This window comes from Vombatus ursinus, unplaced genomic scaffold, assembly GCF_900497805.2.
Source record: "Vombatus ursinus unplaced genomic scaffold, bare-nosed wombat genome assembly UNPS02014812.1, whole genome shotgun sequence".
Taxonomy (NCBI): domain Eukaryota; kingdom Metazoa; phylum Chordata; class Mammalia; order Diprotodontia; family Vombatidae; genus Vombatus; species Vombatus ursinus.
The window spans coordinates 96,350,119-96,362,188 of NW_020954590.1; the positions used below are offsets into that span (position 1 = coordinate 96,350,119).

Sequence of the window (12,070 nt, forward strand, 5' to 3'; positions counted from 1 at the left end):
GATGAACTCAGTGCTGCAGGGGCAAGACGGCAGGGGCCTTTGCTTTACTCTATGTGACCACTCATCTCTGAACTGTGGGGATTAGGGAACGGGAAGGAATAAACAAAAATAAGCGAGGTTTCCACACACAGACTAGTTTGGGAGCAAAACTGAAGTACTGGAGCTTTTCTAAGGTTATCGAATGAGAGGGAACCCACTACTTCCCAAGGCATTCCGTTCCACACATGGACAGCTCTAATTTTACTAGAAAGTATTTTCCCTCTGGCATCAAGCTTAGATTTGCTTCTTTGCTATTCCACCCATTGTTCTTAGTTCTGGCCTCTGGGACCAAGCAGAATTGTTGCGATACACCCATCTACATGATAGCTCTTCAAATCCTCAAAAAATGCGGCTTTTTTTTTTGGCTCCGGGCTCTGCTTTTTCGAAGTCTTCTTTTCTCCAGGCGCCAGGAGTTTAGTTCAAGCACAGGTACTAGCAACAGTAGCGCCTTGATTCTATTTCTGCTACATTTGCGCCTTGACTTTTCAGGTTCCAGGCTGCAGCTCTCCTCTCTGATCTCGGGAACTTTTGTTTCGGGACCAGTTTCCAAGGGGACAGGAAAGCCAGAGTACCAGCCAGGCGGCCAATCGCTATGCTGAGGGATCAGAAGGCGGAGGGAAAGCGCGGGCCGAGGGGGTGTCTTTGCTGGTGACACCAGGCCGCTGCGGGGCCGCGGTTCCGAAGTTGCCCGCATTCACTCAGAGCAAGGGAGATGTTGCTCCTAGCGGTCAGCGGCCAGTGGGCCCCCCGGCTGCGGCTCGGCGGCGGCGGGACGAGGATTAGACCGTGGGCAGCGGCGGCGCTGCGGAGTCGCTGGGCCGCTCGAGATCCCCGGGAGTCTTCTGGCCTCAACCGCGCGCGCGCAGGCAGCGATCGGAGCGCACTCGCAGCACCCCCGGGATCGGCGCGAGGCCTCGCCCTCCGGGCGCCCCGCCGAGAACAGGTGCCGCCTCCGGCATCTTGGCCCGGGATGGGAGGAGAGGAGAGGGAGGGGAAGGGGGAGGGGAAGGGGGAGGGGGAGGGGGGAGGTTCCGGGAGTACACGGGGGCCTGGGGTTGTTCCCATTATCAGCTAGATCAGCGCTTTAAAAAAAAAAAAAAGAGGCCATGGGAGCCGCAAACGTGAGAGTCAGGTTTATAGGCGTGGAAGGCCTCGTGGGGCCCCGGGTCTGACGTCAGCCGGACACGTGTCGGTAAAATCCAGCGGATTAGATTAGAGGATGACCCTGGAGGCGGGACTGTTTACTCCTTTGCCATCTGTTGCCCTTGGGACCCACGTGTGACTTAGAAATTGTTTTCTTATTGTGGTTCAAAGACTTTTCAGATCCGTAGAAATAAATCCCGAAGCCATACAGACTTCTCTCCACTGTGTCTCGCCTCCTCCCTCCGTCCTGCTTTTTTGACAGTTGAGTGCACAGGCCAGAAAGCAGAATTTTAAAACAATTTGGGCCCAGAACTAGGGGGAGTAGAACTCCTCTACTCTGGTTTTCATACCATAGTTCTATTTTCTAATTAATGATTTCCATTTCCAGGAATTCCATTGTATGAAAGTTCATCTGTACAGATGTACCCTTACCTCCTCTAAGGTGCTACAATTGGATTTATTCTAATTGGATTGGGAGGTAAAGGGTTAAATAATAGGGAACTAGGGCAAGATTTAGATTTTGGAGAGATTTTAAATTTAATCTTACAGTCATAGGAAATGGGCTTCCCTGATTATATTTCAGTTTTTCTTATCAAGAAAAGTCATTGCCGTAATGTGCTGCAGCCTCCCGTTTTCCTGAAATTTAAAACAGTGTCAAGTAAAAGAGATGATAAGATGATTATGAAACATAGGATCTATCTATTGTATTTTCAAGGCCTTTAGGAAAGTTGTTTCCCTTCTATTCAAAACCAGTAACAAGATACTTATTTTTGGTAGTTTGACATTTCTAATTTGCTTTTTTCACTTACAAATAAGGAAGATACAGCTATTTACAACTAGAATTTAAAGGACGATCATTTCATGTCCCTCTTGATTTTTTGATCATAATCTGGGTTTTGTAGGTGCCCTTATATTTGGATTATTACCCTGTTCTTGTAGGTGTTGAACTTCCTTCTTTCTTTTTTGAAAATTCACCTCAAATTCTGTTTCTTACAGATATTTGTTATAGTGATTAAGCAAGTTTTTGGGGAGAACTTTGAAAAACACTTAAAATAATGAAAAGCTCTTCCAAAATGGCTAGTTAGTATGAACGGTTTTTAAAAATTGTGTAACATTACAATGTGTTCTAATCCATTAGGGAGCTTCTGGTGAATGTGTTAGATGTATTCATACTTGTGCCCATCCTGAACGATCAGAAGATGGAAGACTGATTTATACAGGGAATATGGCAAGAGCAGTATTTGGTATGTGATTAGAATTGGGATTTTGATTATTTGTAATTTAGGTACTCTTTCTTCATCCCATTGCTTAGAGAGGACTGTTGATAGGAATGGAATAAGGTGCTGGTTTAAATCTATGTTTTTTAAGATTTGTAAAGTTTTTAGTTTTATTTTTTTAAATCACTTAATAAGCATCTATTTTGTGTGTCAAGCACTATATTAAGTTCAGGGTATGTAAAACCAAAAATGAAAACAGTCCTTAGTCTGAAAGAACTTGCATTCTATCAAGGGAAACAGGCACACAAGTAAATATATATACAAAGCAATTTGGGGATGTGGCGCTAGTAGCTGTAGGGATCAGAAAAGGTCTTAGGTAGAGAAAAGGAAGGGGGCAAGGAAAGGGAAGGGAATAAGTATTTATTAAGTACCTACTCCGTGCCTTGACCTGTGCTAAACACTTTACAAATATTATCTCATTTGATCCTCACAGCAACCCTTTGAGGTAGATGCTTCTATGATCTCTGTTTTATATTTTAAAATATTTTATATTTATGAGGCAATTGAGGCAGACAGAGGTTATGTGATTTGCCCAGGATTACACAGCTAGTCAGTGTCTGAGGCTGAATTTAAACTCATATCTTCCCGATTCCAACTCTGGTGCTCCGTCCATTGCACCATCTAGTTTCCTTGAGGTAAGCATGAGACTTGAACTGAACTTTGAAAAGAGCTAGGGATTCTAAGAGGTAAAGGTAATGAGCAAGTACATTCCAAGCATGGGGGGATAGCCTGTGAAAAGGCTTGAATGCTAGAATTAGAATGTTGTATATGAGGATTAGGGAGCAGACCAATTTAGCCAGAATGTAGAATTCGTGAAGGGTATCATTGTCTAATAAGCCTGGAAAGGTAAGCTAGAACCAGATTGTCAAGAGCAGTAGTAGTTTGTACTCTCTCCTAATGACAGTAGGGAGATACTGGAGCTTTTTGAGTCAAGCGGCGATGTAGTCAGTCAGCAATCAATCAGCAGGCATTTATTAAGCACCTACTGTGTACAAAACTCTGTGCTAGGTGTTCCTAAGACCTGTGCTTTAGTAATATCTCTTTGACAGTTGCATGGAGGAAGAATTAAAGAGGGGAGAAACTAGAGATAGACCAATTACTGGTTAATACAGCAACTGGGGCTAGATATTAAGGGCTTCTTAGTAAACATCTATTAAGCACCTATGTGCCTAGGTACTGTGGAAGCTATGGGGATACAGACAGAGGTAAAAGACAGGGTCTGCCCTCAAGGAGCTAACAATCTAATTGGGGAGACAACAAACGCATGTATACAAACAAGCTACATTACACAATAAATAGGAAATAAGGAAGGCACCAGAATTAAGAGAGGTTGGGAAAGGCTTCATGTAGACGATGGGGCTTTAGTTGGGACTTAAAGAAACCAAGTGGAGATGAGAAAGAAGAGCATTCCAGGCATGAGGGACAGTCAGAGAAAATGCCTGGATCCAACAGCCAATTGTCTTGTTTGAGGAACAGTAAAGAGGCCAGTGTCACTGGGAAGAATACAAGGTGAGAAATAAAATGTAAGAGGACTGGCAAGGCAAAAGGGGGGCAGAGTATGTTATGAAAGGTTTTGAATGTGAAACAAATTTTGTATTTGATCCTGGAATCAATAGGAAGCCACTAGAGTTTATTGACTAGGAGGGTGATATGGTTGGACTTTTACTTTAGGAAAATTACTTTAGTTGATGAATGGAGAATGGATTGGAGTGGAGAGAAGCTTGAGGCAGGCAGACCCACCAGCAGGTTATTGTGTATTCCAGCTATGAAGTAATGAGGGTATGCATATCAGTGGTGGCAGTGTTAGGGGAGAGAAGAGAGTCTATTACAGAGATGTTACAAAGGTGATATCTGACAGGTCTTGGCAGCAGATTGGATATGGGGGTCAGAGATAGTAAGGAATTGAGAATGACACTTAGATTGGGAGCCTAAGGGACTGGGAGGATGTTGTTGCCCTCTACAGCAATAGGGAAGTTGAGGGTGAAGGGATAGGGTTAGGGGGAAAGATACCTAGTTCTGTTTTGAAGATGTTGAGTTTAAGATGTTTACTGGATTTCTAGGTTGAGATGTCTGAAAGACAGAGATACAAGATTGGAAGTTAGTGGAGAGGTTAGGTCAGGATAGCTAAATTTGAAAATCGTCAATGTAGAGATGCTAATGAAATCCCTGAGAGCTTATGAGATCACCTAGTGAAGTAGTAGAGGAAGAAGAGAAGAGGGCCCAGGACAGAACTCTGTGGGATACTTAAGCTTAGAGGATGTTTTGTGGATGAGGATCCAGCAAAGGAGACTGAGAAGGAGCAGTCAGGTAGGAAGACCTCCAGGACAGAGTAAGTAGTGTTCTGCAAACCTACAGAGAAGAGAATATCAAGGAGAATATGAACAGCAGTATCAAAGGCTGCAGAGAGGACAAGGAGAATGTAGACTGAGAAAGATGCAATTGGATTTAGCAGTTAAGGCATCATTGATAAACTTTGGAGAGAACAGTTTTGGTGGAATGATGAAGTCAGAAGCTGGATTTTAAGGAGTTAAGAGAGTGAGAGGAGATTAAAGTGGAGACACTTGATGTAGAAAGTCTTTTTAAGTAGTTTAACCACAAAGGACAGGAGAGATCTAGGATGACTGTGGAGATAGAAGGATTAAGTGAGGGTTTTTTTTGAGGATGGGAAGACCTTATAGGCAGTAGAGAAGAAGGCAGTAGACAGGGAGCAATTAAAAATAAGTGATAGAGTGAGGATGACAGAGAGTAATCTAGTGGAGGAGACGGATGGAATGGAGTTAATTGACCAGGAAGAGGGTGGCTTTGGTGAGGAGTAAAGGCACCTCATCATGTGAGATGGGGTGAAGGGAGAGATAATGGAAGAAGAGACATCAGTGTGATGTGAGATGAGGAAGAAGGGAAAAGAGTGAGCTCGTGGCAAATGGCCTCAGTTTTTTTTTTTTTTTTTTGTGAAATTAGAGGTAAGAACCTCATCTGAGAGGGTGGGGGAGTAGGAGCCAAGGGAAGTTTGAGGAGGGAAGAAAAGGCTTGCAAGAACTGCAGTGAAGACTGGGATAGTGAATTGATGAGGGAGTTATAGTAGGATTGCATAGTAGCAGTAAGGGGCCAGTTGAGATTTTGTAACACTAATTGTAGTGGACTCAATAGGAACAGTTGTATGATTTTCTTCATCTTTGTTCAGCAGCATGTGTGTAGGAGTGAAGATGGTTAATGGTGGGAGTGATCCAAGGCTGAGGCTTGGTGGGGCATAATCAGTGATATGATAAAGGGGCTAGGAATTCAAGAAAGGAGGACAGTGTAGTTTTGAGTTGGTTCATCAAGGGGCCACGATGGGGAAAAGAAGAAAGAGTGGTTAGTGCCAGGTTGATAGCCTGGGAGAGAATTGAGGAATCAAGAGATTGGAGATCATAGTGTGGGTGTACTACAGCAGTATGGTATTAGAACATGGAGCCATAAAGGTGGAAATATGATTTTTGTAAATATATTTTTAAAACAGTCCTTTCAGATACTTTCCAGGTAATTACATGCTTATAGTAATCACTTTTTTTGGGTGGGTGAATCCTGATGTTTTATCATGGAGATGTAAATGGGCAATATATTAAATATCAAAATTCAAAACCTTTCCAGATATTATTTAATGTCTTGTTTTGATGTTTCTGTACAAAATATAGGGATAGATGGTGATATACCTCTGTTTTGTAGTCAGCAAAAGGGAAGGATATGAGTGTGGGTACCCAGGAAAAATTTAAAGGGAAAGTCTTGTATTTGAGTTGGACTTTAAAAAGGATGAGTAGAAATTCAGGAAAGATGGGGAAGAAGGACAATTCTAAGCTGAAGGAACAGTGTGAACAAAAGTATTTATGTAGCAATGTGTGTTTAGGGGCAGAGAGTGTGGTCCAATCTGACTAGAGTATGGAGGAAAGCAATGTGAGATAAGATTAGAAAGTCTGGTTGGTACCAGATTGTAGAGGTTTTTGATTCCAAGAAAGATAACCTTAACCTTTACTTCATAGACAATAGTGTGTGGGGCAATGGCCACACTAGAATTAGAAGTTCAGAGGCTGAGTCAGAGATCAGAAAAGGTTTTATTCTTTCTCATGAGAAACGGCATAGCCCTCATCACTTGAGCAGCGACAGCCAGGGAGTGCAAAGTCTGTTAGTGGGGAACAAAGTTTTATACTCCTAAAGCGATAACTCCTCCCCATTCCTGAGCCCTTCTTCCCATTGGCTGGGTTTCAGGGTGCACAATCTAAACGCTGCTTTCTAAGAACCTTAGTACATAATATCCTTATTTGGAAATATTTGCCTAGAGACAAAGGATCGGGAAGACTTTTGATAACCATTTAGAAGTTCTACCCGGAGACAAAGGCGGTTAAGTTAGCAGTCTTTCGACGTTTTAACCTTGCTAGAGGAATTGGAGCACAGGTTACCTCTTGCAAGTTTTACTGCTTTGGGGGTACAGAGGGGATTTATAAGTTTTAGTACCGAGGAAACTTCATCTATCTCACACAATAGGGAGTCACTGAAGATTTTTGAACATAGAAATTACTTGACCAGATGTATATCTAAGAAAGATTTTTCTGGTTGAGTATAGATTATAGTGGGGGAAAAAGAGTGAAGATGGGAAGATCTGTGTTACTGCTATTGCAATAATTGAAGTAGGTAGAAATGAGAGTGTACCTTGGTTAGGCCAATACGTCTCTCAGATAGAATATACAACTAAGTACTAATGTATCATGTTAGGCTATCTGTTGGGCAAAGGATACATGAAAGAATATGTGTTATTTAAACTCTTAAGTGTCGTAGGCACTTAATAGAACTGCACATTCTATAGTAGTTGTTGATTTATGTTGGTGGAGGAAATTTCCTCATTGCAAGCTCTCTACACCAGAAAAATCATATGTTTGAGTCTGTCTGCTCTCCCTGCAACATACACACACACACACACACACACACACACACACACACACACGTGCCTAACTCAAATGCCACCGAAGTTTTTTCTGGGTTTCCATACCTCCGTTTTCAGTTGCAAATGACCCTCTTTTTTAGATTTTACATAACTAATGCACGCATATAATATTGTGTATAGCTCTCTGTGTTGGTGTCTCATCCCTTTATTAGATCTAAGTTCCCTGAGGGAAGAAATTGTGCTGTATCTAAACTTGTCCCTTCCCTGGTGCACAATCCTTTGCATGCAATAAATACTTAATAAATATTGTATTTGTAGCATCATGAGTTGGCACAAATGCATCCATATATCCAGGGATAGGGAACCTGCATCCTCGAGGCCACATGTGGCCTTCTAGGTCCTTGGGTGCGAGCTTTTGACTGAGTCCAAGTTTTATAGAACAAATCCTTTTATTAAGGGGATTTGTTCTGTGAAGTTTGGATTCAGTCAAAGGGTATTGGTTCAATACTCCTAGGAAATGGACCTATAGAGACCAAGTATTACAACACAGGTAAAAATTAAGACTTATCATTCATATCAGGAGGATCAGGTAATATGTTTTTGAGTTGTATAAACATAAGAAGATATAAGGGCTATGAAGCACACAATTCAAAACTGAGAAAAAAGGTAACATCACAAACATATTTTTGGGCCCTATGAAAAGTCCTTTGGACTGCTAAGAAGGCTTGTGCCAGGGTAGTGGTATTTGGAATGGAAAAGTAGAGATGAATTCAAGAGAATTGGGAGTAGCATTAATAGGACATGTTAACTGATGGGATATAAGAGGAAGAGTCAAAGGTAGCACCAGGGTTGTGTACATGGGAAACACAATTAATGTTGTTGCTATAGACAGAAATTGTAGATTCAGAAGGAAAAGCAGGGTCATGGCCAAAGATAAATGAGTTTGGTTTTGGACATGTTGAGTTTGAGGTACTTGTAGAGATGTGCTATAGGCAGTTGAAGATATAGATCTGGATCCCAGAAGAGAGCTCAGGACTAGAGGTAAAGATGTGGAAGTCTGCTGCATACATGTGATGGTTGATGTCTTGGGAAAGAGTGGGCCAAGGACAGACCCTTAAGAAACACAAATACAAATGGGTTGGGAAGAAGATAAAGAGCTAGAGAAGGTTTTGAAGAAGTAAGAAGTGAACTGGGGAAAATATGGTATCTGAAGCCAAGGAAGAACAATGTACCAGTGTTATAAAATATAAGGAAATTGAAAAAAGTGAGGACTGGAAAACACCATTGACATTGGCAATTAGGAAGTCTTTGGTGTTAGAACTGTCTCATTAGAGGGATGAGGATGAAAACTGAGTTCTAGAGAGATAATTGTATTTTATATCTCAGTTATAGAGATATAAAGAAGCCCAAGTATGGAAAAGGTCTGGAAATCCTAATTGAAATTTAAGTAAGCCTAGTAAGAATGTTTCTCTTTAATTTGCATGCCAGCACTCTTTAATCCATTTGTGTCAGAACATTGTCATAGAATGATCGTAAGTTTGAAGCTGAAGAGAAAGACTGACCATAACTACTGTCTATTAGGAGTAATGAGTAGTTATAAAAATAAATATGAGTACCTAAAGTAGTCTCTAGGGAGTCAAGCACTTGAATGAACAGTTAATGAGTTGAGGGGTTTTGAACTAATAGAAGTTATAAGATCCTAGATATAATGTTTTGCACATTAGAGATCTCCTACCCCTCCTCCCCCATTTTGAATGGATGAACGAATGAAAAAAAGCATTTATTAAATACTATGCTTCAGGCACATTTTGGTTTGGTAGACTTAACTTTGGCCTCACCTATCTTGCCACTGAGAACCTTCCCTCAAAGCTTGTGATGATTTGCCTATTTTTCTTTCTTTGTTCCATTCTCCTACGATGAATATACAAGTACATTAATATTGGTATGGGTAGAATATTTTATTTAGTATTAAAATTATTGAAATGTGAAATTGCAAGCTAGTGCATAATCCAAAAGATCCTGTAGTTTAACTATAGTAATTATCTGTTATTGAGTATGATTATAGAATTGAGAAGTCTGTTTCTTCCAAAAAATGATAATATGCTTTGCAATACACTTAACATACCCACACACACACAGAAATAACTCTCAGGAATAATTTAATATCTGGTAATTCAGGGGCAATTACTTTGAGGTCTCAAAGTAGCTTAAGATCTTTACTTTGGATACTTTAGATATATGAGTGCTGTTTAGTAGAATTCTGTTTGATAAAATGATAAAACCAATTTTTATTTCTTAATTTCTTAATTTTTTATTATTAACTTAGATCCTATAATAATTTGAATCCTTAATGATGAATAAGCTCTTAGGCAATTTTTGTCATATAAGATGAACAATTGAAAATGAGTGGGATAAATTGATTACTTTGTGCCTTAGAAAAACACTAACCAATTTTTGCTCTTTTTTACAAATTCAGGTGTAAAATGTTTCTCTTATTCGACAAGCCTGCTCAGCCTTGCATTACTCCCATACATGTTTGGACAAACTAATATTGAATTTGGAAGTCTGCCTCTGAAAATTGCGTTTTTTGGTGCTTTGGGAACTTTTACATTAATTACTCCTATGCTGCTTCACTTTATTACAAAGGGATATGTGGTTCGATTGTACCATGAAGCCAAGACAGACACTTACACAGCTATTACTTATAATGTTGCTCTTTTAGAAAAGAGAACAGTGTTTCATCAGAATGATGTAAAGGTTCCAGATATCAAAAGTATATTTACCTCATTTTATGCAAAAACAAAATCAATGCTTGTTAATCCAATGCTTTTTCCACATCCTCAAGATTATAACCATCTTATGGGCTATGACAAGCCTTTTACTTTTGACATTGAAGAATCCTATGAAAATAAATAGCATGGAGAAGATAAATGTGACCCTCTTTGCTGTTATGCACCTATTCAACTGTATGCTTTTTGTATCATTGTAAGGTAATAAATTATCTTTTTATTGTTAGTATCTTACTTTTAAAATGGTTGATTGGTTGTTGTCCTTCATTCTTGAAGAGGACCAAAATGACATCACTATGCTAGAGTCAAGTTAGAGTGTGTCCGACTGTGCCTGATCAGACCAATACAAGCTTGGAGTGCTCTGCCACAGGTTGGGCACAATCGTCCATGTGAGCATTTGGGGTGGATTATTTAAATTTGTGCATCTAGAGTTTCTTTTGAGCTGCTTCAATTCTGCTTTACTCATAGAGCACAGCACTTTCTTTGATGAGGGCATACCATACTGAGCGGTCCTGTGCCAGTGTCTCGCATGTGACATACATGATCAATTCCAAAGTTCTTAAGAGAGACTTTGAGAGTGTCCTTGTGTCGCTTCTTCTGATCACCATGTGAACACTTGCCTTGTGTGAGTTATCCATAAAATAGTCTTTCTGGCAAGTGTACATTTTGCATTAGAACAGTGTGGCCAGTCCATCGGAACTGCACTCTCTGAAGTCGAGTTTGAATGCTTGGCAGTTTAGTTCAAGAAAAGACTTCAGTGTCTGGTATCTTATCCTGGCAGGTGATCTTCAGAATCTTCCTAAGATAATTCAAATAGAAGCGATTCAGTTTCCTGGCATGGCACTGGTATACTGTCCAGGTTTCACAAGCGTACAACAATGAGGTCAGCACAACGGCTCTGTAGACCTTCAGTTTGGTAGTCATTCTAATACCTCTTCTCTCCCGCACTGTCGTTTGGTGCCTTCCAAACACTGAGCTGGCTCTGGCAATTCGTGAGTCAACTTCATTATCAAAGTGTACATCCCTAGAAAGTACACTACCAAGGTAAGTGAATTTATCCACAGCATTCAAAACTTCTCCATTTGCTCCGATGGTTCCATGTATGAATGGTGTGGTGGTGGCTGATGGAGCACCTGTGTTTTTTTGATGTTAATTGTTAGGCCAAAATTAGCACAAGCAGCAGAGAATCAATCCATACTTTGTTGCATCTCACCTTCAGGGGTGCATTGGTGCACAATCATCTGCAAACATGTACCAACACTCCCTCCACTTTGGTCTTGGCATTATGGGCTAAAGACCTATGGTGCATCTCAACTACTCAGTGCTGATAGAGCCACATTGATTAGTGAAATGGACATGATCGTAGAGAGATGGGCTGAACACTTCCATAGTATTCTCAACAGACTATCGTAAATGCTGAAGCCATTGACAATTTGCCTCAGATTGAAGTCAATCCCTCCCTAGCTGAAGTTCCAGCTGAAGAAGAAGTTTTGAATGTTATCAGGTTCCTTTTGTGTGGCAAAGTACCTGGTGCTGATTCTATTCCAGCTGAGATTTACAAAGTAGGGGGGTCCATTTCTCATACAAAAGCTGAGTTCAAGGATGCCTCCATTGTCCATCTCTATAAAGGGAAAGGAAATAGTGTCCTGTGATAATCAAAAGGGCTTCTCTCTCTCTCTTAGTTATTGCTGGAAAGGTTCTTGCCAGAGTCCTCCTTAATAGGCTGATCCCTTCACCTGGGAGGTGGTCATGTACCTGAGAGCCATTGTGGCTTCAGAAAAGGCCAAGGAACAAGTAATGATGTTTGCTCCCTGACAACTCCAGAAGAAATGCCAGGAGTAGAACAGAGGTCTGTACACAATATCTGTAGATCTGACCAAGGCCTTTGATACTGTTATTTGTGGGGGCCT

General features: G+C 40.8%; 1 protein-coding gene across 1 annotated transcript; it reads left to right on the forward strand.

The window, feature by feature from the left end:
* Positions 1-651: 651 nt before the first annotated feature.
* On the forward strand, positions 652-10,403 carry LOC114053710 (transmembrane protein 70, mitochondrial-like). The gene is made up of 3 exons (XM_027876840.1): positions 652-982; positions 2,321-2,426; positions 9,848-10,403. Exons 1-3 carry the CDS (start codon positions 752-754, stop codon positions 10,285-10,287), a joined length of 777 nt encoding a protein of 258 aa, XP_027732641.1. The 5' UTR covers positions 652-751; the 3' UTR covers positions 10,288-10,403.
* The last annotated feature ends 1,667 nt before the right edge of the window (positions 10,404-12,070 follow it).